The following is a 25,741-nucleotide window of genomic DNA, read 5'->3' as shown; positions in this document are numbered from 1 at the left end:
GGAGGAATTCTTCCCCCAATACCTTCTCTTCCCTCCCATCGTGGCGTCTCTGGCCGTAGTGACAACTGCGGGCCAGCGCTGGGTCTCACGCTCATAGCTTCTCGGCGCGCCCTGCCGCGATTGGTGGAGAGGAGCCCACGTCACGCCTGCTGTGACAGGGCGGGCTTGTGACGCAAGAACGCCTCCGCTCACGGATTGGCTCCTTCGAGGCTGGAGCACCGTAGAGCCTGGTGTCGGGTCACTGCTGCCCCACGGCTGCCACTGCCATTCCCTGCCCCGCAGCCGAGGCCACCGCCGCCGCCTGTGTCGCCGCTGCGGGACTGGTTGTATGATTAGGCCACAGTCTTTAATGAGTAAACAGGCTCCTGTCTGTGGTGTTCTCGGTCACGCCTTTATGGAGTTTCTGAAGGGCCCCAGAGATTACTGCCAGGCACAGCACGACCTTTACGAGGACCAGTGAACTGTAGAGGTTCGTTGCTCCTCCCGGGAGAAGCCGCCGGCCGATCGGTTATCCTGGACGCGCACGTGTAGAGTTGAAATCCTCGGAGCGTTTCCCAAGAATTAAGACCTGGATGGGGTAAACCTGGGCGGGCTTCCTTTCCACTGACTCAGTATTACTGAACTGAAGGACTGCTGCTTGCGAGGGGCTCGTTGCGTTTCCTGTTACTCTCAATTACATTTTCCCAAGCATTGAGAACTTCCAGTGGAGTATATGGGTGTATACTTCAGCTTCTTCACATCACTTCTGCATTCAAGTATTGAAAACATTTCAGCTAAATGAACATGGCTCCAACGAGCCCGCCAGCCCCCGTGGAAGTCACATACAGGAACATGAGATTTCTTATTACACACAGCCCAACCAGTGCAACCTTAAACAAGTTTATAGAAGAACTTAAGAAACACGGAGTTACTACAATAGTAAGAGTATGTGAAGCAACCTACGACACTGCTCTCGTGGAGAAAGAAGGCATCCAGGTTCTGGATTGGCCTTTCGATGACGGGTCATCGCCATCTAACCAGATTGTCGACGACTGGTTGAGTCTTGTACACATTAAATTTCGGGAAGAACCTGGTTGTTGTATTGCTGTCCACTGTGTTGCGGGTCTTGGGAGAACGCCAGTGCTTGTTGCCCTAGCACTAATTGAAGGTGGAATGAAAAATGAAGATGCAGTACAGTTTATAAGACAAAAGCGGCGTGGAGCTTTTAACAGCAAGCAACTTTTGTATTTGGAGAAATATCGTTCTAAAATGCGGCTGCGCTACAAAGACTCCAGTGGTCATAGAAACAACTGTTGCATTCAATAAAACTTGGCTCCCTTATGCTGTTGCCTTGGAAATGGAACTTGAGACACGACTTAATTATCGTACATATTAGCCAACATGTAGGCTTAATGAATGACCAGTCTAATGAAGCTTCCATAGGAATCATGAAAAAACCACAAGCATGACAGAATTGCAGCCTCTATTTTTGGCTTCATACTATTCCCATGCCAGAAAAAAATATGTAAGAAGTTGAGAGCTTAGGTGCCAAAATATCCAGCACAATACTTGTATATTTTTAGTATCCTATGTAATTAAAATCCTAGTAATTATGAACAGCACTGTAAACCATATGTGGTTTATTCCTTTAGTCCTTTCAAACATTGTAAGTAGGGCCTATGTGGTTATTTTTTCCTTCATGTTTACCATCCCACATGAACACAACTATACTTCAGATTTTAGCAAAAATCGATTTCTATTGGATTCCTACCAAGACTTAAGGGATTATTTAATGTCTTTCTATAAAGCTCATTTTGTGCTGTTATGAAAGCCTCCATTTTGAAAAATCACCAATCTGTGGTTGAAAGTTCATGTAAAATACACATTGTACAGAGCACATGTGTGTAATGGTTTCAGACAAAAACGTCTTACAGTTACTTTAATGTTTACACTTGGGGTGCAACTTGGGGAGGGTTTAAAGAGAGAGTGGGAGGAGGCTATGAAATATCTCCAGTAAAATGTTGCCTTTGTTTTGGCAGGGTGTATAGAATAGGTCTTTTATTTAGCAAGAAAAAAATTCTTTTTAAGGCAGAGATGCTTTATAGCCCAAACATTTCTTATTTATAAAATTTCTGAAATCTTGTAATTCCTTACCATGTCTATTAGAAGTTGTTCATTAACTGTTTTTCTTGGAAGCATGATTTTTCCTTGTCTTCCCAATCAAAAGAGAAGTGGGTTTCTAGTAATGAAATGATCAGGCATCTAGTACTTTATATGCTTTTTGAATTGTGTAACTTTGTATTTGGATACCTGATACTCTGTTTTATTGTGGAATTGATAAAATGATGACTTGTCTTAGCGCTAGTTTAACCATATATTCACACTGTCTGGGAATATAGTTCTTCAGAAATAATTTCAGTGTTCACCATTCACCTAGTACAGGAGCTTAACCATCTAAATAATGAATTGCAGGAGGGAGAAAGGATGGGAGAGATGTGTTATATTAGTAAAAGTAGAAGCAAAGGCATTACTAGAGATAAAAATCTTAAAGTTTCAGTTCACCAGGAAGTTATAACAATTGTAAACTTCATGCATCAAACAACATTGGTCCAAAATGTATAAAGCAAATACAGAGAGAACTATAAGGAACATCAACAAATTTACCACAGTGATGCGATATTTTACAATCCATCTTGCAGAAACAGATCAAGTGGACAAAAATCAGTAAAGATACAGATTTGAACAAAATGATTAAGCTTATGAACATACAAGGGGCATTGCAACCGACAGTGAGAATCTATATTATTTTTAGGAGTAAGTACATGAAATATTTATTACATTTGACCATAAAATTTCAGCAAATTTTAAAATATTTAAAAAAGTAATACTAATAACTTCTTTGACTATCATTCAATTAAGTTGGGAAAAAAGTTAATATCCACACATTTGGAATTTTGAAAACCTGTGTCTAGAGACTTCCACTTCCAGATAGGGTGTAGAAGTTTGCAGCATTATACCATCTACACTATAACAACCAGAAAAATAAGGAAAAATTTATAAAGGAGTAGGTTTGAAGACATGTCGGAGAGCTGTAAAAGCAACAAGAACTAGGTGAACAGGAGTTCCAGAGAGGGAGGAGCTCTCCTGAGGTGAGTGGTCAACTCCAGCCCCTTCACCACCCCTCATCCCCCACTGGGGGCATTCAGTGATTCTGGACGTGGACTAAGATTCAGAGTTGGTCCAGGGCAGTGGGTGGGGGGTCTCTACTGAGGGAAAGAGAAACCCAGAGAGGCTTTTGGTGGTCATGTGAGACTGATACAGCAGATTAGAAAACTGAGAGGTTTGGCCATTTTCCTCCACATGTAGCAAGTTGAGTTCCTCAGGAAACCTATACTACATCTGATATTTGCATTTGGAGATTTACTGGGGAGTTGTCTCAACACCTGTGAGGGAACAACAGAACAAGAAAATGGTGGCAGTTGTTGAATGGTGATACATACAGTTAGTTGTAAAACTGGCCTTAGCCCATCTTGTAAGGAGCTCTCGAGCTGGGATGACCACTTAGAGATGTCCCCAACTGAGGTAAAGGGGTTGAATATTTGGACTTGAGTCAACCAGTCATTGTATGCAGGCTGTCCCTGGGGATGAAGCCATATCCTTGAATGAAGTACCTTCCTTCAGCCAAGTGCAATTCCCAGAGAGGGATGCAGCTGTGTACCTTCAGCTAATAAATATTTCTGGCAGCTGGGGAGTGAGTGTTTCAGCCCTGCACAGGGATCTGGGTGGCACAACCACAACATCCAGTATCCTAAATGACACATGCTGAATTCTGGGGCTATGCCTGAGAGCCTGGGGAGTTAGAATGAAGATTTATTTTTTTAAAAAAGATTTTATATATTTATTTTACAGAGACACAGTGAGAAAGGAAACACAACCGGGGGAGTGGGTGAAGGAGGCTTCCTGAGGAGCAGGGAGGCCGATGAGGGGCTCGATCCCAGGACCCTGGGATTGAAAAGACAAAGGGAGCTCTCAATTTCATAGTGCTTAGGAGACAAAGTGCTGTTAGAAGAGGTTCCAATCTTCCTAAACACCTACCGTCTTCTTTATTATAGCCATTCTGGTAAGTGTGAAATGGTTTTAATTTTCAAATGACCAGTGATATTAAGCATCTTTTCATGTGCTTATTAGCCATTCACATATTTTTTGTAGTCTGCCAATTCAAACATTCATCAACCTTTTTAATTGGGTGGTTTTGTCATTTTCTTACTGAACTATAAAAGTTCTTCATATATTCTGGACACAATAGCTTTCTCAGATATATAATTTGCAAGTATTTCCCCTCAGTCTGTTGCTTGTTTTCTCTCTTAATCATATGTTTCAAGAGGAAAACTAAAAAAAAAATTGAATTACAATTTATCAATTTTTCTTTTATAAACCATGCTTTTGAACTATCTAAGAACTCTTCTCAATCACAGTTTTCTGCTCTATTCTAGAAGTTTTATAGCTTTAGCTTACATTTAGGTCTGTGATCTATTTTAAATTAATTTCTATGTATGATGTGAAGTAAATGTCTCTTTTAAATTTTTTTAACTTTTTGCATGTGAATATTCAGGCGTTGCACTATCGTTGTTCAAAAGACTATCCTTTCCCCCACTGAAGTATTTTGGTACGTTTGTGGCAAATCAATGTGCCATAAACGTGAGGACTTAGTTGTGAATTCTCAGTTCTTTTCCATTGATCTACATAACCACACCGTCTTGATCATTGTAGTTTTATAGCAAGTTTTGAAATTAGATAGTGTACTTTTTCTTTTTCAAAAATTTGGCTTTTTATTTATTTTTTAAAAAGTATTTTATTTATTTATTTGAAGGACAGAGATCACAAGCAGGCAGAGAGACAGGCAGAGGGAGAGGAAGGGAAGCAGGCTCCCTGCTGAGCAGAGAGCCTGATGTGGGGCTCAATCACAGGACCCTGGGACCATGATCTGAGCTGAAGGCAGAGGCTTTAACCCACTGAGCCACCTAGGCACCCTGAATTTTGGCTTTTTAGATCCTTTCCATATAAATTTTAGTATCAGCCTGTCAGTTTCTACAAAAAAAAAAAATAGTCTGCAGGGATTTTGATATAGTATTGAATTTACAAATGAGTTGTGGAGAAAGTTGCGGCCTTAACAACACTGAGTCTTCAAATCCATGAATATGGAACATCTCTCCATTTATTTGGATTTTTTTTCAGATCTTTAATTTCTGCCAGCAGTGTTTTATAATTTTCATCATGCAAGACTTGCACTTAATTTTCTAAGTATTTTTTGATGCTGTTATGAATGGAAGTATTTTACTTCTAGATTGTTTGTTGATAATATATAAAAACACAGGTGATTTTTGTTTATTGACCTTGTATCTTCTGACCTTTGTATACCGATTGGGGAGAAAGGGAGAGCGCTAGTGAGATAAAGGGTTCTATTCTTTGGCATTTTCTACATATAGCATTATGTCATCTGTGAATAAAGGCAGTTTTATTCTTCATTTCCAACTTGGATGCATTTAATTTCTTTTTCTTTAGTGAACTGGCTAGATCCTCCATGTTGATGAGAAGTGATGACAACATTCTTGGCTTGTTCCAGATCTTAGGGAGAAAGTATTCATTCTTTCACCATTAAGTAGGATGTAAGGTGTTGGTTCTTCATCAGGTGGAGGATGTTCTCTTCTCGGTTTGTTGAAAGTTTAAGCTTAAATGGATGTTGGATTTTTTCAGATAGTTCTATCACATCCATTGGCATGACCTTGTGGTTTCTGTCCTTCACTCTATTAATACCGGGCACTGTGAGGATCAGTTTTAAAATCTTAAAACAACTCTGCATTCCTGAAACAAATCCCCCTTGTTCCTTGTGTAATTCTTTTATATTGATGGATTTGGTTTGCTAATGCTTTAAGGTTTTGCATCTATATTCATGAAGGAAATTGGTTTGTAGTTTTCTTGTGTTGTCTTTATTTGGTTTTGATATCAGGTTGATTCCAGTGTCATAGAGTGATTTGGGAGTGTTCCCTTCTCTATTTTCTGAAAGAGGTTGTGAAGGATTGGTATTATTCCTATTTTATTTTATTTTAATTTTAAGATTATTTATTTATTTATTTGTCAGAGAGAGAGAGAGAGAGAGCAAGCACCGGCAGGCAGAGTGGCAGGCAGAGGCAGAGGGAGAAGCAGGCTCCCTGCCGATCAAGGAGCCCAATGTGGGACTTAATCCCAGGATGCTGGCATCATGACCTAAGCCGAAGACAGCAGCCCAACTGACTGAGCCAGGCATCCCAGTACTATTCCTATTTTAAATATTTAATAGAATTCACTAAAAAAGGCATCTGGGCCTGTGCTTTTCTTGGTGGGAAGATAGATCAATTATTTCTGTTCTAATCTTAACTTGCTTTGGATTTTGTTTGTTTCTGCAGGGAGTTCATGTTATTGCTTTGAGACTTTTACTGACAGAGGCATTTGTTTAGAGCTACAGAATTTTCCTCTCAGCAGTGTTCTAGATAAAACTAATTAATTTTAATATTTTTCATTCAATTCAATATATTATAATTAACCCTGCGACGACTTCTTGGAACTGTGGGTTATTTAGAAATGTATTATTTAATTTACAAATGGTTAGAAATTTCCCATTTTTTTCTGATTTCTAATCTAATTATTAACTCTGTCCAGGATGACTTCAGGAACCAGTTGCATTTGAACTCCAAAGATGATGTCTCTAGCAGAAAGCTGCAGTGAGCTGCTATTTAATTGATAAAGGGCAGGGAATGGGTGGGGGGAAGAACTTGGCAGATGGAGACCAAGCATTTAAAAGGGTACAGGCCTGAAAGTGCCTGCGTTTAGTGTGGTTGAAACAAAGGAAATGTACTTTGTATCTTCTTTATGTCTCGGTCAGTATAGCTACAGTTTATTTATTTAGTTGATCTTTTCAAAGAACCTGCTTTTACGTCATTGCTTTTCTCTACTACTTTTCTTTTCTATGACACTGAGTACAAAGGACGTGCAGCTGGAGTACGGAAGTGGTGGCCAGGACACAGAAATGACAGTGTGGAGGTTCTCTGGCATTGAGATTGCAGCTTCACTTCAAATCCTCTTCTGAAGAAGTTCTCATTCTCCATGAGCCCAGGGATTGTAGAACAGGGATGTTTTCTCAGGATGTGTTTGGCTGAGCACCAGCACCCAGGAAGCGGGCGTTGGAAGAACAAGACCTGGGTAAGGGGTGACTAGTGTGTCTGCTAATTACTGTGCTAGGAGTCCGACAGTTCTGGGACTGGGAGGTGGGGATCTTGAGGCTGAGCTGGCAGCAAGAGTTGGGGGTGGTAGTTCCCTTAGCATGATTTACTGTTTTCTGTGTGATCCAATAAAATTAGAGGTTGAAAGAACCAATAGGTTCTAGAAATTTATCAGGGCCTTTGATTGCGGCAGCCATAGGCTTTTCTCCACCTCCCCATCCCATGGTGTAGTCTCTGTTAGACAGAAGGAGGTGAAAGCTATGGTTGAACTTGTCTAAGAAACCCCCATGACAGACTGAAGGCATTCTTTAAGAATACTGCTCTGGTTTGCTGAATTCCTTCAGAGTAAAGGGTGGTAGGGAGGGAGAGAGAGAGAGGGGGGGGGGGGGGGGGGGGGGGAGAGAGAGAGAGAGAGAGAGAGAGAGAGAGAGAGAGAGAGAAGGAGTACCAGAGTCAGGAAAATGAAATCAGGGCTTCCCTAGAACTTCATGATTCTCTTCCCCTCACTGCCTCTCTTCCTCCTCACTCCTTGGCCTGCTGACATGCCCACATTTCTCTAGTTTTCCTTTTAGTAATAACCAAAAAGGAATCCTACTATTCAGTAACCCACATGTGAGGGATAGTTTTTGACTAGTGAGTTGCCTTCAGCCCCTCAGCCTTCATACGCACCTGAGTCTTGAAGGGTGCGTGTTCCTCCAGCTGGGCTTGTGCTCCCTCACGGGTGGGCCATGCTCTCTGCTCAGTGGCTGCCCTTCCCTTCCTCAGGTTCCCATGCCTCCTACCCATCTTTACTCTTGGGACTTTGCACACATTTCTCCCCTCGAAGCCTTCTCTTATGTTCTCACAGGAAGTCTCTGCTCCCTTCTGTGACCTCTGACCTTTATCTGCACTTCTTTCATGGAGTCAACCACTTCCCCCTGTGAAAAAATGAATTGTGTCCACATCTCATCTCCTTCACTAGACTCTGAGCTCTGTAAAGGCAGAGTTCTAGGAAGGATTCTAGATTTCCCACAAGACCTAGCTAATTGTTGGCAATTAGATGAAGAAATTCTTGGGCAGGAAGTCAGAAGAGGGTTATAGAAAAGTGAATTCTCAGGGCCTTCATGGACAAGGATGTCATTCACTATGTGTCTGGATCTCTCCCCTCACACCAGAAAGTTCAAAGGAAAAACACAGTGACAAAGATGGCCATTTTAGAACCCATTTATATTGTCATCGTTACTCTGGGCTTGCTCCAGACTCACACAGCCTCTGAGACTGCATCAGACTGTTTGAATATTCATGGCTTCCTTAGGCCACGTGTAGCTGTCCAGTGTGAAGGAGTCATAGTCTGGAGTGTAGACCAGGGATCTTACAAAAGCCTCCTTGTCCTTGGGCTCCGGGTAGTAGGAGGCTAGGTTGTGTTTGTACGCGAAGTCGAGGACCTAGGGAAAAACATACAGGCTGAGGAAATGGAACTAAGGAGGAACCTGCCTAAAAGTTGCCTAAAGGGTACTTGGGAGCCTGTGGAAGGGTAACTGCCCCTGAGCAACCATAAACTGTCATCCTTGAAGCCACCGGCTAGGAGGGATTTGGAGCTTTCCGCCGGGGTAGGGAGCTGTGATGCAGTGAATAAGCACTGGGCTGCATTCAAGAGGCCTCAGACTCAAGTCTGCACCTGCTTCCAACTGCCTGTGGGTCCTCGGTGGTGACATTATCCTTGCTGAGCCTCAGTTTCCTCATCTCTAAAGTGGGAGTTAGGAGACCTTTCTCTGGAGTAGTGTGAGGATAAAATTAGGCAACAGGCCACATCAGGTGTCCAGTACCTGATATCCCCCACCCCCAATGTGGGTTGAATTGGGAGAAGAGCCTAGACACTGTTCTCTGGGTATTAGATTTGGTTTCAGAAGAGCATTAGTCTCTACATCCCCAAACAGAAGGAAATGGACAGTGCGGAGCTGGGGCCATGAGCTGGACTGTTAGTCTTCAGGGCTGACTCTGGAGCCTACGATGGACAGCTCATGGGGAGCACGTGCGGTTGTGCAATGCATCTTCTGAGATTACTTTTAAAACTTACAGAAAATGTCAAATATATATACTAATCAAAATGATAGTATAATAAACCCTAACACAACTCTTATTCAACAGTTATCCATGTTGGGCCAGTCTTGATTGCACTGTGTTCTGATTCTCTGAAAATGTACCATTTCTGCAAGGTCTCTAGGAAGACATTTTTCCTTGGACTATTCCAGGAACCCGATCATCGTGTGGCCCAGGCATTCTGAGAAAAGGGGGAGGAATAAGCATTTACACTACACTGAGTGTGGAGCTTTCTTGCTGTCCTCTTTAGTCTTCAGAACTCAGAGAGAGGAATTACCATCCCCTTTGGAAAAGGAAGAAACTGAGGCTCAGGAAAGTGAAGGGATTCCCAGCGCTCTGTTCATGATGCCATGAAAATTGGCCTTTCTGTATAAATGGACACTTATGATTCAGTTTTAAAAAATTCCACCCACATTCTGGTCCACAAGACTGCGGACTTTGTTGACCTTTTTGCCTGGTGTTTGAGGGGAAATCCAGGAGCTTTCCCAGAACTGGCCTGAGTGGGTGTGGGGGTGGGGCTCGAGCTGCAGGCAAGCATTTCTTGGCCAGAGTTGGTGTGGGAGCTCAGGATGCCACTACGGCTGCCCTCCTCTTAGCTCCCCTAAACTCCCAGCGAGAGGAAGTTGTCGAGCTGCGCTGGCCATACCACTGGTGGTAGGATGCTCCTTACTTTGATGGCGATTCTCAGAGACACGTCTCGGATGGTGCTGAGTGGGGGGTACAGTCTCCCCTGTGACAGATGCTGCTCGGAGACCTCTTGGGCAATTTGCTGGGGAGAGAGAACCAAGAGGAATAAGCCGAGTTTCCATCTTCCCAGAACAAACCCAAACCATTACCCCAGAGACTCCCCTCACCCCTCAGAGGTGGCCAACCTGTGCAGTTCCCATTGTAGTCTCTGCCCCCTCAAGGCCCCAGGGCAGCTTAATGTTTGGACTTTTATTATTTTTTAAAGATTTATTTATTATTTTAGAGAGAGGGTGAGGGGCAAAGGGAGCAGGAGAGAGAGAATCTTAAGTAGGCTCCATGCGCAGTGTGGAGCCCAATATGGGGCCACATCTCACGACCCTGAGATCATGACCTGAGTGGAAATCAAGAGTCGGATGCTTAACCAGCTGAGCCACGCAGGCGCCCCCATGCTTGGGCTTTTAAGCAAGGACACATCCTTTCTGTACTGTGAGATTGGCTGAGAGATTAAACTACATGGACCCTAAATTCTAAAGGAGATTCACGAAGACTGAGACGAATATACTTGAGACTTGTGAAGCAGACTCTAGGATCTCCCCATGGCTGGTTCAGCCTATTGCACAGAGATCGCTGAGACCCTCCCCGAGTTCCAGCCTCTCCCCCGTGCTTAGTAACATCCTGGGTGCCCACCTAGGCCATCTTGTTTCCCTGTATTCAGAGCTCCTGCTGCTCACCCTTCCAGTCCTGAGCAAAGCCTTCTTTCATCCACAGTGAGTGACAGCGAATGCCAGCATCCTGGGAACAGCACCTCCCACACCTTCCCTGGTTCAGAGCCGGTCTCTGAGGCCCAGTTCTCCACCTCAAGTCTCCTCCTCCAGCCTCAGACGCTGGAGCTCAGCCAGCCTTGCGGAACAGCCTCTGTTATGTGCCGGCTCTGAATCCACTCCTGCCCAGTCATCTTGTGTCAGAGTTAAATCTGGGAAGAGCCATGGTACTCTCTGAAAACTGTCCCAGAATGGATGAGCCAGAGCAGCTGGTCTTGCCTCAGAGTCTGGCTGACCTCAGGGATGTGGGCTTCCTCCTATTCAGCCTCATTTCCCTGCTCCTATCTCTCCTTTCCGCTCATTCATTCAAACACTAACTGAGCTTTAGGATATGCCGGGCTCTGCGCTCGTTGCTGAGGGTCTGTCGCAGAGAAGCCTTTCTCCTCCTGTAGTCTGGAGGCAGTGGACAATGACTAACAGGTACAACAGTTATAACACGGAAGTGAGTGCAAGCAGAGGGTGCACGTAGGCACAGAGGAAGGCAGGGCCTGGTCGGCCATGTACAGGAAAGCTTCCCAGGAGATGGGACAGAGGATGAATTACTCGAAAAGGGAGAGGCAACAGCACATGCAATTTCTTGGAGAGAGGCAGCAGGAGGGAGCATGAGTTCTAGATTGTGAGAAGACCATTGGCTTGGTCAATGGGAGGGCGAGGCTGAAGGCTGGAGAGAAAAGGAGGGCCTGGTGATGACATGCCTTAGATGGAAACCCTATGAAGGAGTTTGGGTTTTACCCTGTAAGCATTGAGGAGCCATTCAAACGTCTAAAATGAGGAGAGAGATGAACTGCTCTGGGTTTTCAAGGATTTTCTTGGGGGAGGTATGGAAGATGGGATCACAGTGAAGCAGGATGTCCATGGCGAGATCTGCATCTGGAGGAGTCCTCCTGCGGACTGAAGAGCGGGATGGTGGCTGGCGGTCCCTTCTCAGACACTGGGCACTGGCGAGGCTCTGCTGTAGCTTGGAGGAAATCCTCTGGGGCCCTCCTGGTGCTGTTGCTCACGTGCCTGGTGACCTTGGGCATGGATTAGACTCTCTGTGCCTTACTTTCCTGGGTATCCCATCGGGATGATCACTGTATCTGGTTTAGAGAGTTGTCAAGGTGGAATGAGATATAGAATTCTCCTAAAAGTTACATCATTTTTTTCCATAGGAAAATCAGGTTCAACTTTAATTGTCTTAAACTTTTAAGTACCCCTTTCAGAAATGTAACTTGCCAACCCTTTAAAGACCAGACTGTCAGCTCCTCGGAGGGAGGGATCTTGTCCCGACTGCAGCAAGAGATTAACGTGTGGCTTGGGGAGAGGTTCCTGACACCATTCATGAAATGATGGCGCTGACCAACGCCCTAAGCTCCAGGGGGTGAGGGTGTCTCTTGGGGTTACAGAGGAAGGCCGGAGCAGCCATCTTTCTGCGCCACAGGAAAGTTTGCTTTAAGGCTCATTCCAAGCAGGAAAGGACTCCTCCCATCTGATGGGGGGATTCGCACAGCTCCACCCATGGCCACGGGGCACCACTACTGACAGAGCAGTAAGAAGAAAGACGCAGGAGGGTCACACAAGATGGGCAGATGCCTGTGGCACAAAGGCATAGCCAGTGTGCACATGGCCTGGGGGAGGCTGACAAACCTTCAGGAGACCTCATTTGCTGTCCTTGTGGAGCCAGTGCTCAAAGACCAAGAAGCAGGAAGAAGGAACTTAGAGCATGAGATGGTTCCTTGCAGGGCTTCTAGAAGAGGAGCTGGCTAAGGCTGTGTGGGAGCTGGTCCCATGTCCTGCTGGCCTGGGGCTCTCACCAGTGCCACGGGGAGGGGGAAATGAGAACATGTCAGAAATCACAGAGCCTTTGAAGCTCACTGGGGATAAATATATTTAGTGTGTGTTTATAGTTTTGATTAGTTTACCCTCCCTGAAGAGACATTTCTGTAGTTTCCTCAGAGAGAAGATAGATGTCAAGTGCCTGTCGTTTAGTAACCACAGGGTGGATGAAAGCCACTGTGGCTGGTAGGATTCACAGCCGACATTAGGAACATGAGCTGTCATTCTTAACAAATTCTTTCCTTGTTTTCCTCACTTCCAGCAAAGACTAATTTTGACAGTGTTTCTAGGAAGGTGCCCGGAGCAGAAGCACCCCTGTATCTGTGCTCCAGATCCCGGTCCTCAGAGCAGGCAAACCAGGCTTGTGGCCCATCCCTTCCTTAAAGAAAGTTGCCCTGGTGGGCCTTATTCTGCAACAAGTTCCCCCGGTAACGTGGCCAAGGTCAGTGGTCAGAAGATTCCGCTGCTGGTCATGGTCCAAGAGCCCCATTTGCGATGGCTCTGGTGGCCTCGCCTCTGTTCTGGGCATGCATGTGGACACTGCTGGGAGGCGAGGAGCAGATGGACAGACGTTCCTGCACTGCCAGCACCTCCTCCCATGGACTATTCCTTAATTTCCCTTAAGAATGTGTGGGTTCTGAGAGATGTTTAAGCCTCGAGGGGATCTTGAGAGAAGCTTGAGGTTCACGCATCTTGAGGATCTACTGCTGGGGTGAGAGGCAGGTGGGTAGAGGAGATGAGAGAAGGAATCTCTGGGGGCTGGCGTAGCACCTGGGAGAGATCACAGACCTGACTGGGAGCATGAACGCAAGGGAGCAGGGATGGGGCTACCTCTGCCGTCAGGAGGAAGATCTCATCTGGGATGTGCCGAACGCCACCAGCAATGACTCCCAGAGCCACTCCTGGGAACACATAGGCATTGTTTCCTTGCCCAGGAATGAAGGTCCTGCCATCTTCCAGAGTCACGCTCTTAAAAGGACTTCCGCTGGCAAAGATCCCTCGGCCCTGGAGGCAGGAAGAAAAGCAGAGATGGAGCCTGGAGATGCCTTTCAGGCAGTAATGGTGGCCTACCCTTCTTCATTCTCTCCCACGTGCTCGGCACAGGCACACAGCAGGTGCTGGAAGCACACTTGTTCCTTTGACCAGAAAGCTTAGCTCTCACTGAGTTACCTGGCAGCCAAGAAATCACTGAAAGGTGGAGGTTTTTAACCTGTCACCTCCCGAGAGGGCTAACCCAGGACACAACAGGAGTGCAGGTGACCTAAAGTCTATGAATGCCTCAGGTTCTGGTCAAAGCTCTGTGTCTCTAGAGGACCCTTGAGCAGTATGACATGATGGTGAGAGCCTGGGCTTTGGAGCCAGACCTGGGTTTGAGGGTCAGCTCCACTCTTTAGCAGCAATGTGACCTCAGGCAATTTATTTCATCATTCTGAACCTCAGTTTACTCATCAGGAAAGTGGGGATTTTTCTTCACCCTCATAGGGTTACTCATAATTATTGTTACTATGTCCTCTCAGCCTGGGGAAGGAAGGACTCCCCGCTGACCTCAGTGACCCGGTAGCACTTCTCAGCTGTGCACTCGGCCTTGCTGGTGGGGTTGCTCAGGGCAAAGATGATAGGGCGCTCGTGGAAGGAGGCCATGTCCCTCAGAATCTGCTCCGTGAAGGCTCCTGCGATGGCAGCAACACCTACAGGGAAAAGGGGGGTAGTAGGGAGGCCTACTCTTTATAAACACCCCATTCCTCTTGGTGCAACATGGAAGACGCAGGAATCTTGGAGATAGCATCCACCATAGGGATGGATACAGGAAGCCAAAGAGAAAAGGGTCTTCTTGTTTGAGCTAGGCAAGACCTCCTGTTCATCCCTGAGGGAACACTGGTCGCTTCAGGTCCCTGCCTGGTCCTGGGCAAAGTCCTTTAGAGTACGTGGCTCTCCCAACACAGGGAGAGATGCCAGGGTCCCCTCTTCGGGACAGCAGTGCTCACCTCCTCTCAGACCAGCCCTGTGCTTTTCCACTGCACTGTATAATTCTGCATCACTAAGCCCCAACTTGGTGCCTTAGTTCTACGATTGTTATAGAGTTGTCCCTCAGTGAAAGATGGTGGCACTGCGGTGGCCATGGGGTCGGGGGTGGGGGGGAGAGCGTGGTTTCCATCGATTCCTTGCACCTGCTGAGTCAGGCTGGGCCTTAGCTTCCACCTGCGAGTGAAGAGGGTTAGCTGGGCCGGCCGGCGGGCCTCCTGCCTCCTCCTACCTATGATGGCCGTCGGCTTCACCAGCCTCACCACCTCCTCCAGGCTGCTCACTTCAGGATGGTCCTGGGCAAACATCTCCTTCTCGTGGTTCAGGTGGCTCCTCCCCTGCAGGGAAAGGAGAACATGATGCCTGGCAGTGAGAACACATGGGTGCCTCTGGAGATCCCGAGAACATTCCCTGAGAGCCCTGTGCTTTGGTCTGAGCTCTCAGAAGCCTTGGCGCTCACCCTCTTGACCAGATCTCCTGGGAAAACCTGCGGTGGAATCTAAGGATTGTAATGCGTGCTTGTGTCACAGTGTGGGGTTGTGGGGCGGATTTCTTTAGCTCAAACCACACATGGAGAATCCATAAAGCCTTGCTTTGCACTTTTAGGGTCATGGTTCCCAGGCCAGGGCTGAAAGGCTCTCATGAAATGCCTGAGCTTGACCAAGACCTTTGGCCCCAAGGCAGCCAGCACTCAGGGCCAGTTGAGGGATGGGGGCCTGAGCCATCAGGATCAGAAAGCTAATTTGAATGTACTTTACAAGAGCCATGGACCGCCCTGTGCATAATAATAAGCTAAGCCCCAGGACAGGCTTGCCACAGCTGGCTTTTGCCAACAAGCTCAGGATCCTTTCATTTCTTCAAATAGGATTCAGGGGTTGATAGGCTGGCAAATGGTACAGGTGTTCTGATGACTCCTTTGGGTCAGCTGTCCTCATGAGAATCAGAGTGAAGACATCAGCTTTGAGGGCGACTTAAGTAGGGGTCAGCTTAATGGGATAAACAAAATAATGTTGAAAGGTGGCAAGAGGGAAGTGTGGCAGCCTCTGGCATCTTCTTCCTGCGCCGCCTTGTGCTCTGGAATGACCTGGAGTGTGGGGAGGAATTCCTTCTAGTGGTGATCTAGCTCCAGATGAGACAACAGAAGGTCAGTTTCTGCCGAGGGTCTCTTCTATTCTTGGTTGAGAGCCCCCTGGACTTCCCCCATTCCTATCTCTGTCATCTTTTTAAAAAGTCTCTCATTGACATTCTCTGTTAGTGGAATTTGGGGCACTAAAACGTGGAGCTGTCAGTGAAGTTCTAAGTTTGGAGGCTATCTAAACCTGCCCCTCTCCATAGTCCAGTCCGAAGTTAGATGGTTTCTTATTCATTCTTGCACTCATACCTCAAACATCATTACAGACTCATTACATGCCAGGAATTGATATGAAGACTACAAAGCCTAGTGGGGAGAGAGACAATTAAAAGGGCAACCACCTTACAGTGTGGCAAGTACAGCGTATGGTGGGCGACGGCTACATGAGCGTAAATGTAGGAAGTGGACTGAGACCTAGATGCTCAGAGAAAGCCTCTTGGAGGAGGTAACAGCAAGGAGGAAACAGATGGGGCTGTGGGTTGAGAGTGGGTGTTTGGCAAAAGAGAAAGGCATTTCAGGCAGAGAAACAAAATATGCAAGGATGTGGACAGGAGATCACGTGTTACTTTTGGAAAACTATGATTTACTGAGGTTGGAGGTTAGTCCAAGGTAGGAAGGGGTGGGAGATAAAGCTGGAAGGGGCATGCATACACGCAGTTGCCCACATATTAAAGCTTTTGGACAGAGCAGTTAAGGCTACTTTGGGATGTATCTTCTGCTTTGGAGGGTAGAACATTACCCCCCTGTTGTACCGTGTTTTGTCTGAGAACTTTCTCCCTTGGAGACCTCTTACAGTCCAGTTCCAGTAGCTGTAGGTGTCAGGAAACCTCTAGGTTTCCAGACTGACCGTACCTTGACAATGAGCCCCTTCGAGTCCACCATCCAGATCTTCTTTATGGCCTCTGCCTTGGGTACGCCTTCTTTCTCTAGGGCCATGACAAGGAGGTGGGCGATACCCATGGCTGCCTGGGAGGGGATTGTATAGTGGATGTTCAGACACAAGGCAAACAGCTGCTCAGCATTTGTCAGAAGCTTTACCAAGTTTCTCTCTTCTCTGCACCTTCCCCCCTTCTTCTAGGAGGCCCAGGCAGGAGTCCTTGGGACACCCAAATATTGGTGCCCAGGCAGCTGCACTTAACACAGTATACCCTGGCTGCTTCCTCTTCTCTGAACCCCTGAGCACCTCCCTTCCTTCATGCTTCTCCACCCATCCTTGTTCTCCTGATGGCACCTACCTCACCCGCACCTTGAAAAACAAACACGTGATTGGAGAGCTTGTTCTTGGTGATTCGCAGAGCAGCTAGGATCCCTGCCACAGCGACAGAGGCCGTGCCTGCAACAGAGTGCCCTGAGATCAGTCTCTGGCCACTGGCTCCCCACCCTGAGAGAAGACCGTTGGCAGAGTCCCCCACGCCTGGAATGTGCGGCAGAACAAGCACCTCTCCTTAGCCCTTCCAGAGGTCAAGGCTGCAGGCATGCAGGTTTGGGAGCAAGAATATGCCCTGTTTGTAGGTGCCTGTTCTTGGAGAGACAGCTCCTGGATTGTGACTGGACCCTGGGAGGGAGGATCAGATAGTCAGCGGCTGCTCCCTCCAGCATTCATAAACGAAACGATAAGGACAAATATAATAGAAGCTGAAAAGAAGTGTGGGCCTCACAGGATAATTTCAAGGATAAATAGATAAAAAGCAAATTAAAAATGAGGCCACCAACTAGCCATGAGACATGAAGTGACCCTCTGATCTGAGCTGTCTTACGCACCAAGCCATGCTGCTGGTGTGCCCAGCAGCATGCCATCATCAGTGGCTTGAGCCCGTCTGGAAGGTACAAGTAAGTCTCATGAGCAGGTGGCTCAGACTCATTTGACACCTTCTGCTGTGGCACGATTTCTTCTCCTTCGATCCACACCTAGGGCCTCACTAGGGATTCCTTATGACCAAGGAGAAAGAAGCTTGGGCTTGGGCTTACTCTTCATGATACACTGGCATCAATGGGAAGTTTATGGTTGCAGCTGCACAGCCCCAGCAAAAGGTAGCCCTGAAGATTGAGAGTGAGAAAAGTATTTCCTGATGGATAGGACTTGAAGTGGTAAATTTGGTGGTTCATTTTGGTCTAAGAGATGGTTAAGTCTACAGTCTACACTGATACATGGGCCATTGCTAATGGTTTGGCTGATGGTCAGGGACTTAGAAAGAACAGAATAGTAAGCTTGGTGATGAGGAAGCCTGGGGAAGGGTGGGATCGGTATAGATTGTGAACATATTTGTGCCACATAGGAAAGTTCACCAAAGGGCATGATTAAATAGATTCCCTGGATCACACGGGCAAAGTGGCATGTCCTGTGTATCTTAGCGTCCTTCTCCAGCCACCTAGGGATTACACAGCGAGTTTCTGTACAAAGTAGTCATGGTGGCAAGGATGGAAGCTATGCATGGACGCCTGGTCACCAAGGCTGACCTTCTATTGCTACTGCTCAATGACTAACCTGTCAATGGCAGAGGCTAACATGGAGCTCCTGGTATGGCACCATTCCCTGGGGACCACCTACCGGGCAGCATGATTGCCTTGGACTCTTCCCATTATAGACAGGAAAGAGATTTCTCCTCCCTGGAATAAACAAACACTCTGGATATAGGTTTTCTTCCCTTGTATATAAGACTCTGCCAGTGCCACAGTCTGGGGATGTTTGGGATCTGGGGATGCCCTGTCATCAACCTGATAGATACCAGACAATAAGGCTCTAATCAAGGAATTCATTTCACAGTAACAGAAGTGAAACAACAGGCTTATGCCCATGGAATTCAGTGGTCTTGACATGTACTCAGCCACCCAGGAGCAGCTGGCCGAATAGATCCGTAGAATGGGCTACTGAAGACTTACTTAAGACTCCGGTGAGGTAACACTCCACGAAGCTGGTGAAGTTCTGTCTTACAGGAGGCAATATAGGATTTGACTTAGCAAACAGTATATTGTGTCCTTTCTCCCACAGCCAGAATACTTGGGTCTGGAAATCAAGGGGTAGAAGTGGAAGTGGTTCCTTTCATCATTTCACCTAACAACTCATTTGCAGAAATTTTGCTTCCGGTCTCTTTAATTCTGTGCTCTCTGGATTGGAGGTGTTGGTTCCCCAGAGACAAGCACTTCTATAAGAGTTCACAACATGGTTCTACCAAACAGAGTTGAGATTGCCACCTTGCCATTTGGTTCTCTTTTTGCCACAAAACCGTGGACAAGGAAGGACGGGGTTACTTGACGGGCTGTTATCAGGCTACCTGATGACTGAGGGGCAACTGAGGGCAGGAGGGTCTAGATCCAAGCCCAGGGGATCCTCTGGGGCATGTCCTAGTACTTGCAAGCTCACTAGGGGATAATAGTGATGGCTATGGCAATCAGAGAGAGGCAGGACCACTGAGGATTCACATTCTTCAGAAAGAAAGGTTTAGGTCACCCCACTAAAGAACCCTGGCCAACCGCGGTCCTGAGGACAGGAAAACATGGGATGGGACGTTGAGCAAGAAATGCAGAAGCATTGACTATGGCCTCATGACTGATGACAGAAACAAGGACTATAGCAGCTTGGCATAGTTTCTGCCTTGATGATGATGTGATTTATGTAATGGTATAAGCTAATTTAGTCTCCCTTCTCCTTCCTCTTATTTTTTAATATAAGTATTGTTGGAGGTTAATTCTACAGTTTAGTCTTTAGGTGACAGAATTTTCAAATGTGATTGTGACTGTGTTTAAAGGATAGTTAATCCTGCCTAGAGATGGGTAGTGTGACTATTTTCCAGAGACAAATAAGAGGACTGTAGAGACTTTGTCCCTCCCATTCTGGGGAGAAGGTGAGAATGTTTTCATTTCTTGGAAAGATGTATTTTATTAGGCATTTTGTTAGAGTTGTTTTTGTTGTTGTCTGGAAGTACCAGGGTATAGAACTGTGTGTATGGAGGCTGAATGATTGAAAGGATGGACTATGCCAATTATCGGGTAATTGTTTCTTAGTTTCAAACCCACCCTTCACTTGGCTTTGTCTGCAAACCACTTCTGAGCTTTGCCAACTGGCTCTATGCTGGGCTCTGCCAATAATGGGCACCATGGTGTGATGGAAAGGCTAGGTGAGGGGGACAGATGCTTTTTCCAGCATCATCCTTGCCATGTGAGATTGACGGATAAAATGTAGGACCCTTAACTTTGAATTTTTGATAAATAATAACTTTTTTAGGATACCTCCCAGGCAATATTAGTACAAATGTTCTAAAAAGTTATTCATCATTTCTCTGAAATTCAAATTTAAGTAGACATGTTGCATTTTCATACTTCTAAATTTGGAAACCCCACAGCCTTGGTTTTCCACTTCTACAGCAACAGAATGTTCCAGAAGCAGCACCTGAATTCAGTTTGCAGTTTGTCCATCACTTGCAGAACTAGCTTTGTAGCACACACCTCGGAGACACTAACACTAACCGGTTGCCATCTGGTCTTCTCTTTGTGCCCTAGCCTCAGGACTGGGAGCAAGTCCTTCGGGCTTTTCATTTTCAAAATACATAGTAAGCAATATTTTGTACTAAGTCTTCTCTGTTAAAGCAACTGGTGGAGACACTTACTGATAGAGTTCACAATAAAGTAATCCCATGGGCACCGTTAGCCTCCATGACAGTCAAAGAAAAGGAAGTTACAGTGGGACTGCTTATGGACTGTTAAAGTTGCACAAATCGAAGAATTTGATGTCCTCCAAGCCTGGTGAGGGAGTGGTGAATAGTAAAAAGTTGCAGCATAAGTTGGATTTTAAAACGCTATGACCTTTTTTGGGAAGCTATTTCCCAATATAGACTAAAGGCATAAAATGCTTGTGCCCTTTAACCTCATACTTCTACTTCTGGGAAGCTATGTATGGAAAAATCCACAATGCATGTCCTCGGATATTTATGACTGTGTTATTTATAATACAGAATGACTGGAAATAACTTAAACATTTAACAAAGGAGTAACAGTTCAGTAAATTAGCTAGTGCGGACACTCAGAATATACTGCACCATTAAGAATGATCATATGTAGATGATATGGCAACAGAAAAATGCTATTAAGTTTGTAACTAATGTCAGATACTGTTCCAAGTGCTTTACATGTCTAACTGCAAAGATGTTTAGTTATTTAATCCTAACTATTATCATCCTCATTTTATACCCTGGGAAAATGAAGTACAGAGTAGTTTGCCGAGTTATCCAAGATCACATTAACAGAATGAACATTTGAAGGGAATCCCAGGGAATCAGCTTCTAGGTCTTGTGCTTTTAACCATTAGACCATGCTTCATTGAGTTAGTTGGAAGGAAGAGAACCTTAAAAGGTTTACATATTATGATTCTGTTTGCAATGAAACATACACGTGGAATCTGGAAGGGACAACAAAATACTCAAGATGGCAGAGTGCAAATATGAGTGAACTTTCTGTTTTCTCTTTCCAGTTATCGAAGGCATTTGCATTTTGTAGCTCTGGGGGAAGGGCCTTGTTCCAGAATATGGGCTGGATTTGTACCTGGCTTAGAGGGCATGTGTTGGGCTAAGACAGGGGACACAGCAAACAGCTGGAGCCTAATAAATGCATGTTCATCACTGTGGCATCAGAAGGCAGGACCCCGAGGTAGGGACACAGAAGACAGGGTGCAGGCTCTCCAGCCTTCACACAGGAATGGCCTGGAGGAACTGCTCAAGTGACACTGGGTCCCACAGCCTGGACTGAGGATTGCTGGGGGCTTTCCTAACACCCTTCTGAGGGTCCCCAAGGAGCTCACAGTACATGTACAGAGGGCCTACCAGGTGACGGGCACCATGCTAGGCACTAGGGAAGATGAATCACACATGGTCCCTGCCTTTGGGGAACTCCCTCTTCTCCAGGGCTTGGGCACCAATAACCGTAACATAATCAGTAGTCAGAGGTCATTGTGTGGAACTCATTGCCTTCATTTATTTATTAAGCATCAATTATGTACCAGACTCTGAGGTACCAAGGACACCCTTGGTAACAAAATAGGTTCATTCCTGCTTTGTAAAGAAAGTATTAGCTGGAAGTATAACTTTGTAAAGGAAGTCTAATCAGTATTAACTGATTGCAAGTGTGATGACAACTATAAAGAAGTTGTTCACGATACGCTTTTTGTTAGTTCATGTATAGAAAAGTATATCATCAGCATCAGCCTGCCTTCGCCTCCTGCCTCCCTGTGTACTCGATGTACTAGGCATGTTAGCAATCATTCCCTAACAGGTAATGTCTCTTTACACTTCCATGCTATGCCTGTGATGTTTACCATCTGTAGGACCTTCTGCAGTTCCTTATTTATTCCTTAAGACTCAGCGCACAGGATCTCCTCTGCCAGACGCTCTGTTTTCCCTGGCCAGGCATCCCTAACCTCCCCTTCTTTTCCCAGGTCTAATTTTTTTTTTTTTCCCCAGGTCTAATTTTTATCTAATCTCAATAAATGGGGCTGAATCTTGGCCAGGCCCAGCCCTGTACTGCACTCAAAAGGAACACCAAGCTGACAGCCAAGAAAGCATCAAAGAGCAGTGAAGTCATTATTTAAATCGCTTACACAGGTAGTGAGAATTGCATGGTATGACCCTCCTCCAAATTCCTAAATACTCTTGTCTATGATTTTCTTAGTCTTATGTCAGCTACTCCCGTTTCTTTCTTGACGTAAACACCTCCACTCGTCCTCGTCTCTGGCTCTCAAGAGCCACTTTCATTTTAGTTCTTCTGAGTCAGAGTCTGCATTTCCAAAGATCTGCAGATGATTTATATGCCCGTTTAAACCCGAGATGCACTGAGCTAGACAGCTTCTCTAGGTGAAGTACTAGTTCCCTTCCCCTGGAGAGAGGGGGTTTTCTGCTCATCGGTGTTTGAGACCATCTTAAGCCTCCTGAAAGGAGATGTGCAAGACATCTACCACCAGATGGCGCCAAAGACATTCCAGCAGAGAGACTCCCAAAGACCACATGCATGTTGGGTCCTTTCCTTCTCAGACGCCAAGTAACCTGTGTTAGAACCTACAAGCTGAACAACTGGGCTTACCTGCAGAAATTCAGTGCTGGATGGGGACCAGAGAGCATGACCTCCAACAACCGCACAGAGGGAACAGGCCTGTGCCAGTCACCCAGTCGGAAGCAAAGCAGGGCAGGGGTAGCCGGGTGCTACTTCTAGCCCTTCATGGTCTCTGAAGCTCTGCCAGCTTCTCCTGACTCTGGACTGGAAGGCCGCAGGAGGGGCGGGAGGGGCTTTCCTCGGGGGACAACTAGAGCGTGGGGGCAGTGGAGGTAGAAGGAAGAGAACTTAGGCAGTAGATGCGACGGAAGGGGTGGAGAACACAAAACAATGGGAAATCTGATAGGGAAGAATGGAACATTTCCATGAAAGGGTGCGAGGGCAACTGCCATTTATTGATCACTCAGGGCAACTGCCATTTATTGATCACTCACCGTGACCTTGACTCTGGGCTACGGTGTGTGCTTAGCTGCCGTCTGCTCATTTAATCTTTACAACAACTCCACCAGGTACGTGTTATGAGCCCCCGCCTTTTTTTTTTTTCTCCTCTCAAAAGTGGAAAGTGAGGTTCAAAGAAAACAGAAACAAGCAGGAGAGAACTTCTGAATCCCCTACCACTAAGCCTAGAAACCCTCTGTCTCCATGTCTACGCATTTTGCTTTTCTTCCTGTTACCACCTGTTTCTAGCTCAACCATCTCTAGGTGTGGGCTAGATCCTGTCCGTTTTGCCTACGCAAGGAATTTGTCTTGTAATTTTCTTTCTTTCTTTCTTTCTTTTTTTTTTTTTTTTTTGCATCCTCCATTTCTCCTCCGCTGGATCACTGCCATCAGCATGCAGATACGTCATGAAGCTTCCATCTTTAAAAGGCTTTCTGTTGACTCTGCATAGTCCCACCCTATTTCTTACTTGTAAAGAACTGAATATATTTGTTGCCTCTATTTCTTTTTTTCTCAGTCTCCCTGAAATCCATTCCAATCAAGCAACTGTCCCCACCTCTTGACAAGGTCACTTGTCCCACCACATTGCCAAATTCAGCACTCAGTCCTCAGCTGCTTCTTCCCTTGACCTCTCAGCTGCTTTGGATACTGCCACTCATTTTCCTTTTGGGAAACTCTCTCTGCACTTGGCTCCTGGAGCCCCACTCTCCTGCTTTCCTTCCTGGGCTCTTCCTCTGGGGCCATCCTATGAGGTGGCAAGTTATCCTAGTTACAGACCAGAGCCCAAGAGGAAAAACAGCAGTTCTCGAGTCCCATCTTTTAAAGTTTGGCAAATTGAGGCATCTCCATCATGAACTTTCATTTTGGGCAGCTCTTGGGTAACACGTCAGGGATTTAAAAGTGGAGAGCAGGGGTGCCTGGGTGGCTCAGTGGGTTAAATCTCTGCCTTCAGCTCAGGTCATGATCTCAGGGTCCTGGGATCGAGCCCTGCGTTGGGCTCTCGCTCAGCAGGGAGCTTGCTTCCCCCTCCCCGCCTGCCTCTCTGCCTACTTGTGATCTCTGTCAAATAAATAAATAAAATCTTAAAAAAAAAAGTGGAGAGGAAGGAAGCGGTTTAGCTTTCTGGAGGTAACCACCTGGAGAGGCCCAGGGGTCCAGGGATGTTGCTGAACCTGGCTTGTGCCCATGAATGCCACAGGCCACCCAGAGTGTGACTGGTTGTTTCCTATTCACCATGAAAGAAAAACAAGTTTTCCTTTTCAGAGGGAGCTTTCCATAATTACATTTCCTGCAAATGGAGTATTAGAGGTGGTATGCTGAAGAAATAGCACACAAGGCCAAGCCGAAAATGTAGTTTCTAACAGTCACATTTGACCAAGTTATAGGAACTTCTATGCTGGACAACAGATTGTGGAGAAAAAGGGAAGAATGAGCCGTTTCTCACGTGAGGCAAGGCTGCTGTCTCAGACAGGGAGTTAGGCGTGGTCAGGGTCTACTTGTGGTGGCCTCGGAGGCTGGGGGCCATGAGGGGGATGGGCGTTGTCCCCTGCAAGGCCAGGCCTGCTTCCGCCTTCCCACAGCAGCTGGCTACTGGCATGCATTTGTTCATACCATTCATTCATTCATTCATTCATTCATCATTCATTTGTGTCCTGGGGGCCTATTCTGGGCCTTCACTGTGCTAGGCCTTGAGGCTAGAAGGATAAATAAAACTATCCATTTGTAGGTAGTTAACAGCACATATGTTCAGAACATTCAAGTTCCTTTAATTGGATACCAAGCAAAGACCTTCTAGACCACTGCAGCCCTATTTCTGTGTTATGAAGAGATTTTCTGGAACCCATGGACTCTACAGAAGGCAGTTCCTGGCCTGTGCAGATGATGGGGTAGACCTCTTCTGACACAATTTGGGAAGAACCAGAGGGAATAATTACCATCTTCTTGGCTGCTTTGGAGTTTTACCTGATGCAGCAGGGTAGTGGGAGGTCCCCAAGGAGCAAGGATCAGATGCAAGAGACCTACAGGAACCTCAGGGCTAGAGACAGCCCGTAAGAGAGGAACAGCCACAGAACACAGGGCTTCGTGGGGGGAAAAAAAAGGCTCTGGAGAGAAGGTTGAGAAGGCCAGAGGAGGCCTCACTGCGAGGGAGAGAGATGGGAAAGGGCAGAGACTGCTGCTCTCTGTGTGCGGTGATGGTGTGAGGGAGGGGACAGCAGACCCCTACGAGCCAGAAATAGCTCCTGGTATCTTGTAAACAGGAGAAACTGGGCGGAAAAAGTCTCTAGAGCTTGGCCATTCCTCATCTGCCCCTTTGGTATCATGTCATCTGGGCTCTGGGGAACTTGGAGCATTTTGCAAAGTGGGTGAGCCCTGGGCTCTGGGGAAAGGGGCGGTCAGCCAGACCACTGTGGGACAAGCCTGACCCTGGAGGTGGGACCCTGGAGGGGGTGAGGTTTGAGCCTTTAAGGAGACACAGA

At 46.3% G+C, this 25,741-nt stretch overlaps 2 protein-coding genes across 3 annotated transcripts in view; one reads left to right on the top strand and one right to left on the bottom strand.

Moving 5' to 3' along the window:
• The first annotated feature begins 222 nt into the window (after nt 1-222).
• On the top strand, nt 223-1,588 carry LOC125078932 (protein tyrosine phosphatase type IVA 1-like). Its single transcript, XM_047692206.1, has one exon. The coding sequence runs from the start codon at nt 778-780 to the stop codon at nt 1,303-1,305; it is 528 nt and encodes a 175-aa protein (XP_047548162.1). The 5' UTR covers nt 223-777; the 3' UTR covers nt 1,306-1,588.
• A 6,834-nt stretch (nt 1,589-8,422) lies between these two features.
• ME3 (malic enzyme 3) overlaps nt 8,423-25,741 on the bottom strand; it is a 217,117-nt gene continuing 199,798 nt past the window's right edge. For both annotated transcript variants that reach the window (XM_047692219.1, XM_047692220.1), the window contains exons 9-15: nt 17,027-17,124; nt 16,644-16,757; nt 14,892-14,997; nt 14,183-14,325; nt 13,469-13,642; nt 9,985-10,083; nt 8,423-8,659 (exon numbers count right to left, since the gene is read on the bottom strand). In XM_047692219.1, the coding sequence (XP_047548175.1) occupies nt 8,498-8,659; nt 9,985-10,083; nt 13,469-13,642; nt 14,183-14,325; nt 14,892-14,997; nt 16,644-16,757; nt 17,027-17,124 (896 nt within the window). In that variant the 3' untranslated portion in view covers nt 8,423-8,497. The remainder of the gene's footprint in view (nt 8,660-9,984; nt 10,084-13,468; nt 13,643-14,182; nt 14,326-14,891; nt 14,998-16,643; nt 16,758-17,026; nt 17,125-25,741) is intronic.

The sequence above is a fragment of the Lutra lutra genome, chromosome 10, assembly GCF_902655055.1.
Source record: "Lutra lutra chromosome 10, mLutLut1.2, whole genome shotgun sequence".
Taxonomy (NCBI): Eukaryota; Metazoa; Chordata; class Mammalia; order Carnivora; family Mustelidae; genus Lutra; species Lutra lutra.
This window is presented reverse-complemented; position numbering and strand designations above follow the sequence as displayed.

Coding starts and splice junctions, on each gene's coding strand:
- LOC125078932 (XM_047692206.1), top strand. CDS start 778: ATGAACATGGCTCCAACGAGCCCGCCAGCCCCCGTGGAAGTCACATAC.